The sequence below is a fragment of the Equus przewalskii genome, chromosome 1 (genome assembly GCF_037783145.1).
Source record: "Equus przewalskii isolate Varuska chromosome 1, EquPr2, whole genome shotgun sequence".
Taxonomy (NCBI): Eukaryota; Metazoa; Chordata; class Mammalia; order Perissodactyla; family Equidae; genus Equus; species Equus przewalskii.
The window spans coordinates 129,669,299-129,685,278 of NC_091831.1; the positions used below are offsets into that span (position 1 = coordinate 129,669,299).

The window sequence follows — 15,980 nt, forward strand, 5'->3', positions numbered from 1 at the left end:
AGGGGCCTCTATTTCCTCCAGGAAACTGGGGATGATGGTGCTTAGTGAGGCGAAGTTTGACACACAGAGTGTGCACGTCCTCACTGGCAACAGTGAACTTCATCCTCATTACCCTCACTCTAACACTGTACAGGGTAGAAAGGGCACCCCCAAAATTCTGCACGTTATTTCTGAGCTCATTTATAATGCTGTATGGCACAACGCAAGGACCCTTTGTGTGCAGGTGTAGATAAGACATATTGAGAAGTCTAAAGGGGAAACATGGCGATTTGCATTTAGCAATGGCAATTAGACACAGGGAAGTATCATGCCTGAGGACTTGAGCAAAGAACAAATGATCAAAGCAGAATTGGCAGTTATGCTAGAATCCTGCTGTGTCACCTAAAAGAGGAGGCCTGAAGCAAGCTCTAAGTCTCAGACAATTTTAATAAATTCTGCCCCGGCTTCCCTCCAATGACTGGAGGCAGATAAGAGCATGTGATGCTTTGGAGAAAGGGCTGGGGGTGCCAGCTGGCTTACCTTGGCACATGCCACAAGCTGGGAGGTGGAGAGGGCACACTGGGTGGCAGCAGCAATCACTCTGTTCTGTAGGACTGTGTCTTCAGCCACTTGGGCAACATTCTTCGCCTTTAGTACCAACATGGCGGCAGCATTGGCAACGGCTTTGGCCAAACTCATTAAAACGTCCTAAGAAAGGGGAATTAAAAAACAGTCATTTATTTTTTTCCTGATCACCCTTCACAGCTTAAAAATAAAATGTGGTGTCCACTTAAACATTTTACTAAAATTCCATCTGGCCTTTTTCCTTCAGTACTTAATAATATTTTTTCTACTTATTTTTCTGAAATGTTAACTTATCCTTAGAGCTAATTAGAGAAGGAGACTCATATCCTAATAACATAGTCTTCTATAGATTCATCAAGCAGCAAAGATTTAAATCTAAAATAGGTTAATTTGAGGGAATGGTTTTTATCATAACCACTTATTCACATTCATGCACTTATCTAAGACTAGGAGCCTTGATCACATCTCTTGAATATGTGTTCGATGAGGTGGATCAGAAGCTGAAAATACATCCAGATGCCACAAATACTTTGTGCTGTAGGAAGGATAGAATTCATGGCCTCCAAGTCATCATGCTTCACCGTAACATGAAACTTTATCTTTTGGATTTCTCCTTCACACAAGGATCTAAGTTAACAGAAAATTAGCTGTATCTCTGCCTCCAGAGGGCAACATTGGATGCGCACAGACAACACCTACGGCTCAATATTCTCAGTGTTCTGTAGCCTTCTGGATAGACATTAAATTATTATGAAAGGTGGAAAGGGAGCCTACATAAACAAACTAGCTACAAGTTGACCTCAAAGAAGATGCAAGGGGCTCTGAGCCTTCAGAGGTCACTTTATGCTTCGACTCCATAAATAGGCATTCTGCCTGCAGGATGGAGACTCCTTGACTGAACCCACCAGATTTGTCACTTGTCTGTGTGACCTGAAGAACAACCACTGTTACATTTAATTTACTTCTTGGCTTTTAATATTGAAGGCAGTTTATTTGGTTTGGAAATGTCTTCCCAAACAGATGAGCCATTTTTATTTTGAACCAACATGTCAAAGCTTTCTCCCAGAGGAAATGCGGTCAGAAGTCTTTATTAATTCATCAGATAATGAAAAGTACTTTTGATTCTGAATGTGAAGGGCACCCACAAGTCTCTACACCAAGATATTTTATGAGAAGCTATATTAGAAAGAGTGTTCATCCTGCAGAGTTTTACACAGAGCAAAGACTATATGGTATCCAGGCAAATCAGAAACCCCTGAATCAGCCAAGAAAGCAGATTTTCAAATGGACAAAAATGAAGCAGTCTTACAGCAACGGTTTAGTCCAGGCTCTTTTTGGTTTCTGATGTTTACTGGATATTCAAGGAAATACCAAAGCTTGCGGTGCTAAAAGTGGAAGATGCCTTTGGAATCTGACTGGCACTTGTCTGTCACACAACTTTTAGAAACTGCTCCCAACATAGCCTACAAACTTATAGTTCTTGGACACCTACCTCAATGCTCGGTGAAAATATAACTTGAATGTCACAAATTATTAACAAGATTTTAAAAAATAACTTTCTAAAACAGGTCATAGTATTCCTTCACTTGATGTGAATCCATTTTTAAAAAAAATAGGGATCAAGATTTGGTCATGTAGACTCGTGGTTGTTCTAAAGGGCTTTGTTAGACTCATTTAAAGAAATCCTGTTCCTCCTATTAATTTTGTCCAAAAAAAATACAGTTTGTAAAAGAACGTGATACTACAGCTATAGCTGCTGACAAGGCCTTTGTCAAACTTTTCAACAAGACCACTATTATGTAGGCCGTGTAAAATAAATCTTTGTTAACTCTGGGAACATGCAGTACATTGAGAACCCAAGAAAAGCTCTGAGATAGGATCTCAAGAATCAGAAAAATAGAGAGTAAGAAATCCAATGTCAGTAAGCCAGGGGCTACCCATAACTGGAGGAGGTTGCAGGATCACGTTACTGTACTCGTGTGTACCCAGAGACCTTACAGAAGCAGAACATGTTCAAGTCAGGCCGTTCCCTGGTAAGAAAGCCTCTGCAGGACCATGCCCTGAACCCGAAACCTGCTTCCCTAGCATGTCTGAATAGAAACAAACAACAGGAAACAGAGTTTGCATTTACACACCATGAAAACAGTCTGCCAAAGGAAAAAAAAAGGCAAAGTCTTCAGAAATACAAGGATGCCTGAGATGTCTTAAGGAAGTACTGTGACTTTCCCCTCGACCTTTCCAAACGCTCTGGGGAAAGCAACAATATTTTCGAGGAAAGTAAGCTGACCACTTCAAAAGAATTAAGCCTAGTAAACCAACAACTGAATCTCACACTTACCCAATTCCTAAGTAGGTACCTGCCTACAAAGAATTACCTGCTGGAATACAAAAAGCAAAGGCCAATACAGGATGGGACTAACAGGACATCCAGGTGGGGACACAAGTAGCTTGGATTTAGTAGGATATATTTATATGGTCTGCAATTAATTCTATTTACAGTTAAGATATTTCTGACCATCCCAGCATAGAAATGGCTTCCAGGAATATTCCTACCACATGTTATGGGTCTCGCCCTCCATCAGGACATGACTGTTCAAGCACTGAATGTCTTATTGCATTGCACGATATGAATGAGTGCCATGGCCCCAGCACCACAGGGTGTGGAAAGCGGAGGAGAAACAAATGCATTAATGGTTGAAGGTGCATGTTTCATGTACAACATCATCTATGATCATGCCTTAGTGTAACTGATGTATCTTGTGTTGATGAAGTTTGGTAGTTCTCAACAAAATGGCATGCAAAATTGCCACCCAGGAAGCCAGAACTTGAATGCTAGAGGAAAGCTGAATGATCTTTTTATTCTGAAATCTACAGAATTCCCAAACAGTTAACTTGACACAGGATTTGGAAAATGGCATCCTCCAGAGAACCTGGGCTCAAACTGTAGCAGTTTAATTAGAATGCGCTTATAAATTACTTGCAAAATTAAGACTTAAGAGGAGGAGGAAGAGGAATGAAGGGCATCTGTTCACAAGCATATAAAAAGAGAAGTTCATCTTAGCCAGAAGCTCCCAACAGCAGGCCTCTGCAGCTCATCCGTGGTGGCTGGGAACAGAGGCAGGCAAGTCGGGATCTTGTCTGACCAGGCAATGCATCAAGCCAGCTGCAAACAGTGGCTATAGCTGTTCACCTGAGGACAAATAGCACCTATCCTTGGTATTGAAAAAGAAGGGTGACAAGAAAAGACTGTACCACTCTTGTGATTTGGGATATGACACAGACAAGAGAACCACCTCCGAATGCAAAGGAAAGCCCATGGAAGTTTTCACTCTTACATGTGGACTCTAGAATGACCCAATTAAAAACTGCCCCCAAACAGACAAAATGAGATTGGCTATGAGTTGATAATTGCGGGGGTTGGATGGTAGATACAAGAGGGTTCATGATATTATTCCCTCCACTTTTGTGTTTAAAGAATGTCCAGCATATTGACCAGTGAGACCAGCTGAAAAAGTGCTTGATAATGATGATGCATGATGTAAGTGACATGAGTTTTTCAGTTAAAAAAAATTTTTTTTAATTAACACATGAAGACCACACCCCCAAGATAATCCACCTCAATCTCATTCTTGACAGCTAAAGGAATATTTTGCTTTTTCATTATGTTCTCCCTGATTGGATCTAGACCATCACTGAGACTCCTTTCCAAGAACATGGGCTGCAAATATCTTACTTGGAATCGCTCATCGGTCTCATTCTCTCCGATCTGTCTCAGAAGATCCCCACTGGCTTGTCCAATGCTCCCAGCAGCAGTCAAAACTGTCTGTCGAGGCTGTGAACAAAGAACACACATTGGTTGGAAAGAAAACGCATTTCTTCACAGTGCCGTCAGACACGGCAGTGCAGGAAGAGGACTTCTGTGGGATCAGCTCTTCCTACACGTAAATGAGAGTCTTGGACTATGAGTAAGACAGGAGATGTAAACATCCTAGTGAAATTTGTGCAAGGAAATGCCTGACATCTCACAAACCAGCAAAAGGTGGATAGATTTGAAATGTTCAGGTCAGCCCCGTGGCCGAGTGGTTAAGTTTGCGCGCTCTGCTGCGGCAGCCCAGGGTTTCGCTGGTTCGGATCCTGGGCGCGGACATGGCACTGCTCATCAGGCCACAGTGAGGCAGCATCCCACATGCCACAACTAGAGGGACCTGCAACTAAGATATACAACTATGTATGGGGGAGGTTTGGGGAGATGAAGCAGAAAAAAAAAAGAAAAAAAAAGAAATGTTCGATTAGTGAGTCTTGTTCAGCTGGTAGGAAGGTGATATGCACTTTATGGAAATTAGGGTGCAAACTTGTATCCTGTTTAAATGTGTATTTGTCACGTGTGTTCATTTCTGAGGTTGCATCTAATCAAACACGCTAGTGGGGTGAGGGGGAAAAGGGGAGATGGGAGGCTTCCTACTAAGAGTTCACCCAGTCCCAAAGGTTGAGCTATAGCTTGTGTGTCCAGTTCAACAACTCCAAACCCTACAGTGTGGTAGCATGCCCCATCAGGATGGAAGGAATGGCACAGGGAACAAGAGCCCCATGGTATCCAAAGGCTGCACCTGTCTCATCAGAACCTGAGTACCTGCTTGCCCCCAGAGCTCACCTCTCCGGAAGTAGGCTGCACAGCTTTCAGCAAGTCCGACACTGCCCCAGCGAGGGTCCTTGCAGCTCTGAGCAAGTCTTCCCCACTGCCCACCTCATCATCCATGAGGGCTGCTAACAGCTTCACGCCCTTGGACATCTCCGTCAGGTTGGAAGAAATGGTGGTAATTGCACATCCCACAGCTGTGTAGTCGGTGTCTGCAGGGTCACCTGGGACAAAGAAGGAGAAACCTCACCACAGGATGGCAGTGAAGGGTGAGGACAGCCCAGATTGTCAGGAAGGAAAGTGGCCACATTGTAGCAGCTCATCACCCACCAGCCTGCAGGAGTCGGACACAGGTGAAGCCTGTGCACAGTGGGATGGACGGCTCCCTGTCCCAAACGGCTGCTCTTCACAAGGTCCGTTCACCCGGAGACCTCATTCACTGAAACACTCAGCATGAACACCTTTCAAATTCCAAAGGAAGTCTCAGCATCTCACGGCCCCTTTCACTAAGCCCCTGTCTGCAGTTTGGAGGGGTCACCTCTGCTCCTGGAACACTGAAAAGCTCCACGGGGAAGCCAAGATGTTTCCTGGCTCTCATTTGACAGTGCAAGGCGGGGAGTCATGCTACGCCAGGAGACTAGTGCTGGACAAGACAACAGAAGGTACATATGACAGATCTAGGCACTTGGAATCATTTTCAGAGTGTAAGCTCCCAGAAGGGAGAAACTGGCCTCAATAGACTTTAAAGTACATCCAGCATGTTGATGAACAATGAGAAGAACTATGTAAGTGCTTTTTAATGATAACACATGATATAGACAAAAAAGAATGAGATGTTCCCCATATTTCTCCTGGGGCAGTGGGAGAAAACGCCTTAAGTATTCTGAGCACCTAAAAATAGACCATCCTCTCACAATATGAAAATCTGTTGTTTCAATCAAAGACTATGAACTCTCTTTTTTTTTTTTTTTTTTAAACAAAACCACAATACACCACAAATCCCTCAAGGACTTACCGGCTGTGAGGTTAACAACTGAAGCTGTTCCAGCTGTGATGGCATCAACTTGAGAGTGGATTTCGTGTTTGGATTCGTCGACTTTATTCTGAACCCACACCCTAGACGCCTGCAAAACCAGACAACTGCATGACACAATCACTGCACAGAATTACCCAGGAAACCAGAGAAGTCTCGCCATAAAATGAGACCAGCATTTTGGCTACACTCTTACTGGGTCAGCACCAATAGGGCCCCTAAGTCATCAGAAACAATGTCCTTAACAGGCTTCTTGCTCGTTTACAGATGCTGAATGGCAGGTAAATTCTCAATGTTTCTTATGCTTGTTACCTTTTTTCTTTTTTTATTACCCTTTTAAGATTTTATAAAGAAAAATTCTATGTGGTTTTATTTAGGTAAGTTCAATTAAAAACTGAGAAAAATTAATGTCTCATAATAATACTGCACATTAGCACCTATTATTGTTGTTAATTTTCACCTTGGTTTTTAGAGAACCGGGTCAGAATGAGGGTGTTCCAGCTCAGGAGGGTTCTGTCAGGGCGGGAAGTATCTCTTGTTTACAGTATGAACGCCATGCAGATGTGGCATCTTTCCTGGCAGGATTTGGGGGGAGAGGTCAAGACCCTTGTTCTGGACCCAGCTCTACCACTAATAAGTGATATGACCTTGGATAGATAACATCTAGGTCCTGTGCCTCGCATTTCTTCTACCATAGTAATTCAATGGCCCTTAAAAACCTTTCCAGCTCTTAGACTTTTTGTTCATTTGAATCTATAAATAGCAAATTCTCTATTTTCTGGCATTTCTGGACTTAGCCAGTTAATGATCATTTTGATAATGAAGACCCTGTGGTAAATATAAGGTGCTGATCTGCTTCCCAAAATATCCCCAAAACAATCTAGGCTCAGGATGTGTCTAGCACTAACAATATTTTTTTGTATACTAATCCTTTGAAAATTGGTGAAGAAGGAATGTTAAATCCAAATATTTTAAAACTATTCTCTCACAAGTGTGCTTGTTATGAGAGTCTGCCATACGTATTTTCACTCTGAAGTTCCCCAAAGCAAAGTGTTTAATGACTTCAGGTGCTTGGGAGAAACCGGCCTGAGGACAGCTGAGCCTGTGTGCACACAAGTGTGCGAATGAACACGAAGTGTTCAGGGAGAACTTGGAGGCAGTTATCTTGGCTGGACAGGATGAGGTTACAAATGATGGCCCCTCCGTCCTACAGCAGTGGCCTTCCACCCTGGCTGCCCATTAGAATCACATGGCAAGATGAAAAACCACTGATACCTGAGCCCCACCCCCAGGGACACTGGTTTGCCTGGTCTGCCCCAGGCCTTAGGCTTCATCCTGAAAGCTCCTCGGGTGATTCTAATGTGCAAAGCAAGGCTAAGAATGACAGTCCTAGCCAGGGCTTTGCAAACTTCAGTGTGCACACAAAAACAGCTGGGAATTTAGCTAAAATGCAGATTCTGATTCAGAAGTTTAGGGCAAAGCCTACGATTCTCCACCTCTCACAAGATCCTAGTTGTTGCTGATGCTGCTGGCCCGTGGAGGACAATTTGAGTAGCAAAGAGCCAGAGGATTTCATGCAGCAGCAGCTACAGGAAAGCAGCTAATAACTCTGCCCTGCTGAAAAGCTCAGTGGTAGTACCCAGTGGTTCTCAAAGCATGGTCCCCAGACAAGTAGGGGAAGCATCACCTGAGAACTTGTGGAAAATGCAAATTCTCAGACCTACTGAGTCTGAAAAATGGGGGAGGGGCCCAGTAATCTCTTTCAATAAGCCCTCTGGGTGATGCTGATGCACTGGCTAAAGTTTGAGAACCACTGGCAATAATAACAAAAACAGCTGTACTCACCAAGCTCTCACTATGCATTAGGTACTCCAGTAAGAAAAGAACTCTGCGCATGATTAGAAAGAGTCTTCACAACAACCCTGTTCACGGTTGACCAAATGGAGGCTCGGAGAGAGTAAGTTGCCCAGATTCACACAGCCACTGAGCAGTAGAGCTGGGATTTGAGCCCAGATTAGGTGACTCTAGAGTCTATGTTCTTAGCCCTCATGGGGTACTGCTAGCAGCACCCTGTGATTCTCTCCTTTTGTGGGTGTAACCTAGAGACAAAGACTCACTATTTTTGGGGGAAAAAAACCCCACACAAACATGGATTTCCACTTCATCAACTGGAGACAGAGATTCACCTCACGGAATTCAGCAAGAGAGAACTGTTTTCTGCCAGGGTGCAGATATTGAATGAAAACCATGAACACTATTTACCATATCCTGGCCGAGAGGCGGCAGCGAGTCGAGCTCACTGAGGTCGTCCTGGGCCTGCTGGACAGCATGCATGCTTGTGTTGATGGTCCCCATGAGGGCTTGTTGGGCGGAAGTCTGCAAAGGCAGATGTGTATAAGGTAGTCATACCATGCTCCTGGGACTGACAACGCCCTCTACACGAACCAGGTGAAACTGAACTCTGGGCTCATGATAAAACAGCCCAGGGTACATCTCAACAACTGCCTGAACCACCTTCCATTTCAATCCTGGGGCTGGAAATACATATTGTATTATATTAATAGAGTACTAGGGGGCTGGCCCCATGGCCAAGTGGTTAAGTTTACGCGCTCCACTCCGGCAGCCCAGGGTTTCACTGGTTTGGATCCTGGGTGTGGACCTAGCACTGCTCATCAAGCCATGCTGAGGTGGTGTTCCATATAGTAGAGCCAGAAAGACCTACAACTAGAATATACAACTATGTTCTGGGGGGTTTTGGGGAGAAAAAGGAGGGAAAAAACATTGGCAACAGATGTTAGCTCAGGTGCCAATCTTTTAAAAAACATAGAACACTAAATATGGGTACTTGCAATAGAAGGATTATAATTAGGAGAGTGTGGAAAGCTTAATTAGCTGACAAGAAGGCTCAGAAAGTCTTTGCAGGGGGAGTTAAGGGGATCCAATCCTTGAGTACTGTGGACAAAAGATCTCATGCATAGGCAGCATGAGTGTGTTATACTAGAACTCTTCTTGGTAAATAAGTAGAGATTCCACCTAAACCTACAGGCAACATGTTTCTTCAGACTCAAATCACTTCTTTCAGGCTTTTCAGCTTTCAAAAAGTTCTTGCCCAATAGCATGAGATTCTAGAGCAGGCAGACCAGCACAGAAGGAAAGATCTGCTCAGGGGTGAGGGGATGTGTGCATTACTACAGACCTAGTCTATTTCTAAGACTCTCTGAGGCATCTCTGGGCCGATTAGCAGCTTAATGCCACTAAGGCAGGGGAGCAGGGTCCTATCTCTATATCACCAGTCACATGGAGAGGTCACTGGTTCTCTTCCAGACCAAGAGGACACCTGTGATCCTAGACAATTACCAGAGCCACTCATTTAAAAGAAAGCATGCTGGGAATTAGGCATTGGGACTGCACAGTTGAAAAGCCATGGTTCAGACAGGAATTAGCAAGATTGTGGATGGCACACACAACCTATCACCATGGCTGGTGTCCCCTCCCTGTATACTGGAGGCAGCATATTGATGGGCAGGACGAGTGCCCGGAAAGCCTCACCAGTGGGGGCATGTGGCCCCGGTGCATCTGCCCAACCATGACCTGCTGCTGTGGCGAGGGCATGCTGCCAACGTTGAAGGTCTCGGGTCCGCTGGAGCCTGAGCGCATCACAGCCGGCAGCGCCACTGAGCCATGCTCCACCTTCCCAGTCCGATTGAATTGCTGCTGCAAGATGGTGGACCTGTGGCGGATAGGCGGTTTGGTCACTGTGAGGTCGCGACTCGCATTGAGTGTAACGATAAGATACCACAGGTGTTATCAATGTTTGCTGCTTTAGGCTACAGAGACCAATTTAAAAGAGGCATATCTAGACAGAATTGTGAAAGAAGAAGTAGCACTAAAATGCTCAGTAGGAGAACTCTGAGATGAATGAAGCCTTCTATAGTCAATAATATAAATAACTATTCCCATTTTATCTACTTAATAGGTTCATGGTATTACACAATTAGTTGTTCTTAAAAAGACACACATATTCCTATAACAATGATGGTCCAGGCATTAATGAAAATTTTGGATACATTGATCTATTACTCGTAAATTCTGCCTGAAATAGCCTTCATTCAACAAATATCTACTGCATGCCAGGTTCCATTCTAGGCACTGGGGACATAGATCACTTATCCTTATCTTGAAGTGAGAAGTGTGGAAATGAACTTAAAGATAATCTCTCACAGCTTGGGTTCCCCCCACCCCCCCAGGTCCAAGGCCATTGACCACAGAGTATGTCTAAACACCTTAGGAGCCTTGATGGTGTGATAGACTTGGGCAGTTCTTCCAGATGATTTCAACTTAAGTCTGGGAAGATTCCTAGGGCATCTATGCAAAAAAAATTGATAATTTTTTTTGATATTTGAATATATTATCAACTCCTTGATATTTTCTTAGAATGAGCAGTGAGTGCAAAGGACTTTGACACATGAAGGTAATAAGTCCGAGGGTGGCAAATTGGCCTCAGTAGCCCAGTGGACAAATCCAGAGGGAGAGTTTGGGGAATGTGTGTGCTTGTGGAAGGGGAGGCGGGGCAGGGTTGGTGAGCAGCAGCATTAAGGCACAGAGGCCTCTGTCCCAGCGTTTTCGAACCATCACAGATCACTCCCTGTTGCCCAGGGCAAAGCTCATGAGCTATGCTGGGATATCAAGCAAGGCATATGTCTCTGGAGGGGCTGACACAAAGGAGGGTGGATCTCTGGCTCCTCTAGGAAGTCAGCTGCATTCCAAGATCTCAGTAAAGTCCAATGTAAGGAAAAGTGGAAGGTCTAGTGATGGGGACCACCCTGGACCACTTTTCCTGCTTGCCTTGATCAGACCCCATCATGATGCCTTAGGCAGTGGGAAGGGGCCACAGCAGCCCCAGGCAGGAGAGGTTCCCAGCACTCTGGGCTCAGACACTTACTTAGCTGCTCCTAGGCAGAGTACAAGGGCAGCAGAGCCCTCTGAAATGAATAGCTCACCCTGTCAGAAAGCACTAGCTTATTAATTTCCATCTAATGATCATTAATAATTCCAAGAACTGAAAGTGCTTTGCCAAAGGGCAGCAAGTACTTGAAACGCGTCACAAGTTTGGTTCCAACTCGTATACTAATAGGGGACAAGTGGAAGACCACCTTCAACTGATTGTGGAGAAAATTGTGAGAGAGTGGTGCAGAGTGGCAATGTTAGAGAAACAGTTAGTATGGCTAAGCAAGTTCAATATGCTGGAACATGCTAGAACTTTTGGGCAGTGTATTATAGGAAACATCACAAGATCTGAATCTGAGTCCTGGCTCTACCACACGTGTGCATCTCAGTTAACTTCCATGAGCTTCGGGTTCCTCATCCATGCACTGGGGATGATTGTATCTGGCCTCTCTCTTCCACAGCAGGTTGTTGTTGAGATCAAATGAGACAGCATGTTGGACATACACAGTAAAGTGTAAACAAGAAAAGTTATTATTACAATGCTCTCCTGAACATAAAGGGAGTAGCTGAACAGGTTTCCCAGCAAATATCACTTACTAGATGTTACTTTAATAAATCTCCATTTCTTCACCTATAAACTGGGGCTAAATTGTGACTGTTCTGAATTTAAAATGATGACGATGACAACAATAGCCAACATTTATTATGTGCCAGGTATCGTTTTATGTGCTTTATTCGTAATTCAATGACCAAAATAAAACTTACAAGACGGTCCTATTATTATTCTCCTTTTATAGATGAGATGAAGGGGGCAGAGAAAATTCATCATGTCCCCAAGGCCACACATTAAAAAACAGATCCAAGATTTGAACCCAGTAACTGGGGCTGCAGAGTCCATGTTCTGAACCACCTCCCCCTGCTGCCTCATGACATGTGTACCAAGCGTGGCATGCAGTAATCTTTCCATAAACAATAACTCCTTCACTGGCTAGACCCCTCCCCTCAAAGGTACAGAATTAAACAAACTCACCCTCCAGCCTTTAACAAAAATGATGCAGTTTATGAGATTTACATCAGACATGCGAAAAAGGATTCAGGAATGCTGTGTCTAAAGACAGAGTTAAACACCACATTCTGTTCAGTGGCTCCCTGAAATCACCAGCCGCCCTCACACAAGACAGCGTCCACAGTGATGATCATGGTCTGGGGACCACGCTTTGAGAAGCAAGACACTGTCATCTCCTCCACGTGATGGACTTCATGGCCACGGGCCCCAGAGCTGGCAGGAGGACACCTGCCTATCTGCGGAGAACGCAGTTCTTCAGCACTCTTAACAATACTTACTTTTTTGGGGAAACAGATTCTTCTAACATAGTTGACTCTTCATCGCCCTCTAGTCCAAATCTATCTTTACTTTGTTTCTGAGGTAAAACAAGACACAAATGAAAGTCAGCAGATCTTGACACAAGAACCTTTTAAAAGACCTTTTAAAAGGAGCCACACAAGCAAAAATATTGAGGTTTACCCAAAATTTCTTGTATTGGATATTTATAAGTGGTAGGATGAACAAAAGCAAAAGTAACAATAATAAGAAATACATTATTTAGTATACAGAGACATATAATGTCTTCTGCATTGATTATTGCATAGACGATTTTATATAGCTAAAATCAAGACAGAGATACGAACATTTTGCAGAACTTGGTTATTTCAGTGGGCTGTATCTTGAAGCCCTAGGAAATCTGTTTCTCTATAGAACATGCCACCTCATTAAATTTGGTTTAAAAAAAAAGGAAAGCAAGCAAGAAAAAGAAAAACCCAAAACATTTTTCAGATCCTCAGTCCAGTTCCTGCAGAGTCTGGAAAGCATAATACAACTACCTGGAGAGGAAGATGCTGACGGCTTAGCTAGGCTCACTCATTAGCTAGGTGATACACTATTGCTCACTACGTGGCCGTCAATGATACAAACATGAGCTGCAGCAAAATCAGAAATTCTCCTGAGATATTGAGGTGAAAGACCACACACTCAAGCAATCTTAACATTCAAGATTAAATTAGTGAATCAAGTACTTCACATAAGGGTTGTTTTATTTTTTCAGGTAGCTACATCTAAACTGAGTCTTTTCATAAACAAGTCCTGCTTTTCCAATTTGCATCAGTATGAAATACCTTTTTGAGGATGATGTCAATGTAGCCTGCAATCAGCTGGGATATTTGCTCTCCCTCAGTGGTTTGGACTGAATAGTAGCTTTCCTGATACTCCCCAAAATCCTGAAAAAGACAGCATTAGGAGAAATATAGCTACATGAGCAGTTTTGAAGGTGAGGAGGTCCAGTTCTAGAACAAAATGGCATAGACTCACTTTTCCTTGCTCTGGCCCCTAAATAAAACCGAACACCCTAAAATTTTTCAACAAACAATGATAAAATGGCTCCAAAAGCTGGAAAGGTGCACTGGTTGGAGACATCAGGATTTGAGGAACCACAGTTTGGTGAGTCCTTGGGTTTTATTTTACATCCCATAGCCCCCAAGGCTGGGGGCTGGAGAGGCCTGAAACGTGAAACTTCCACTAGGTAGTTCCTGAAAAGTCTATTCTCTCTGACCATACAAGCAGGAGAGGTGAAGCCCAACAGAGACCTAGTTGGGAGCCCCAACCTGGCTCCACAACCTGGATTGGTACTCACTGGCAGCTACAGAGCAGTGAAAACTCGGACCATCCCAGCCCCTGCTCCACAACACAGACAGGCAGGTGGTTTACTCCATTTGCAGTAGTGGCCACAGTGAAGCCCTGTGTCTCCATGCCCTCCATTCAGTGGTATAAAGTAACTCAGGCCCAGTGGCTTCTACCTCCCCCAACAAAGGTCACCCAGCAATAACAGGTGGCCCAGGGAAGTGCCTTCTTCCCTTACAGACAGTACCAACAGAGTTTGGGAAGGAACCCCGGGCATGTCAAGAGAAAGCATCAGTCCAGAATAGCATTGCAAGGGCTCAGAAAATAAATCATCATTGCAACTAAAGGCCACAGAAATAGGCCAGAACACTACACACTAAACCAAAACAAGGTGACTGTGTGCTAAAATAGAAGATAGATAAGATTAAGAGTGTCCTAATATCAAAATGTCTAGAATATAATTGAAAATCACTGTTCATGTCAAGAACCAGGACAACTACAACACAATTAAGAAAAGATAACCAACTGATGCCAATACTAAAATGAATCAGATGTTGGAATTATCTGACAAGGATTTTAAAGCAGCCATCACCAAAAAAATGCTTCGACAATTACAAATTCTCCTCAAACAAATAAAAAAAATAGAAAGATTCAACAAAGAAGCATAAGTCATAAATAAACACCAAATAGAAATTTTGGAACTGAAAAATGCAATAACCAAAGTAAAAAAACTCACAGGATACATTAAAGAGCAGTGTGGAGAGGACAGAGGGAAGAATCAGTAAACTTCAAAACAGATTTTAGTCCATTGGAACAACAGAAAATAGACAAGATAAAACGAAACAGCCTCAGGGCTCTGTGGGACAATAGAGAGATCCAACATCTAAATCATCAGAAACCCAGAAGGAGAGGAGAGTGTGGAAGCAAAAAAAAACCACGAAAAAGTATTTGAAACTTGCTGAAAACTTCCCCAAATTAGTGAAAGACGTGAACCTACTAATTCAAGAAGCTGAGCAATCCCCAATTAGGATGAATCTAAGAAATCCACACCAAGAACTTTTGGAAACTAGACACAAAGAAAAATCTTAAAATCAACCACAGAAAAGCAACATATTATCTATAAATGAACACCAATCTGAATGACAGAAAATTTCTATTTTGACACCACAGAGGCCAGAAAGAAGTGGCATGACATTTTTCAAGTGCTAAAAAAAAGAAAAAAAAAAAGAAGCATCAACCTCGAATCCTGTATCAGCAAAATTATCCTTTATGAATGAAAGAGGAATAAGAACATTCTCAGACGAAGGAAAAGTAAGAGAATTTGTTGCTAGCAGACCTACTTTTAAAGAATGGCTAAAGGAAGCTCTCCAAACAAAGAAAATGGTAATAAAAGAAGGCTAAGAGCTTTAAAAAGGAAAGAACATGGAATGGATAAAAATAGAAATAAATGGAACAGCATATCCTTCACCTCATCAGTTTTCTTTAATCATATTTTACAATTGAAGCAAAACTTATACCACCACGTCACGTGGTGTTCAATACATATAGAAGAGATATTTAAACAATTATACCCAAAAAGTGGGAGGTGTAAAGAGACTTAAAAGGAAGCAAAGTTTCTATACTTTGCCTGAAGTGGTGAAACATTGACACCAGTAGGCTATAATTAATTCCATGTATACGTGGTAATATCTAGAACAATCACTAAGAACACTACACAAAGAAACATACTAAAAAACATAAATAGATAAAAATGGAACTCTAAAAAATGTTAGAGTAACCCACGGGAAGGCAAGAAAAAAGAAATAGAGGAGATAAACAGAAAAAAATTATCAAATGGTAGACTTAAGCCATAACATATCAATAATTAGCTTAAAATATAAATGGTCTAAATATGCCAATTAAAAGACAGATTGGCAGAATGGATTTCATTAAAAAGCACAACCCAACTCTATGCTCTTTACATGAAATTTTTTCAAACACAAAAATATACCTAGGCTGAAAGAAAAAGAATGGAAAAAGATATAACATGCAAATATTAATTTTAAAAAGCATGAGTGGTTTTATCAAAATATGATAAAGCAGACTTCAGAGCAAGAAAATTTACTAGGAACAGAAGAACATAATGA

The 15,980-nt window shown here is 42.7% G+C and overlaps 1 protein-coding gene across 13 annotated transcripts in view; it reads right to left on the minus strand.

Annotated features, from left to right (window-relative positions):
- The window catches only part of TLN2 (talin 2), a 418,570-nt gene that overhangs the window by 132,635 nt on the left and 269,955 nt on the right, over positions 1-15,980 (minus strand). For all 13 annotated transcript variants that reach the window (XM_070578546.1, XM_070578544.1, XM_070578536.1 and 10 more), the window contains 8 exons: positions 13,353-13,454; positions 12,525-12,601; positions 9,783-9,963; positions 8,496-8,609; positions 6,216-6,324; positions 5,216-5,424; positions 4,298-4,396; positions 520-687 (listed from right to left, as the gene is read on the minus strand). In XM_070578546.1, coding sequence (XP_070434647.1) covers positions 520-687; positions 4,298-4,396; positions 5,216-5,424; positions 6,216-6,324; positions 8,496-8,609; positions 9,783-9,963; positions 12,525-12,601; positions 13,353-13,454 — 1,059 coding nt within the window. The remainder of the gene's footprint in view (positions 1-519; positions 688-4,297; positions 4,397-5,215; positions 5,425-6,215; positions 6,325-8,495; positions 8,610-9,782; positions 9,964-12,524; positions 12,602-13,352; positions 13,455-15,980) is intronic.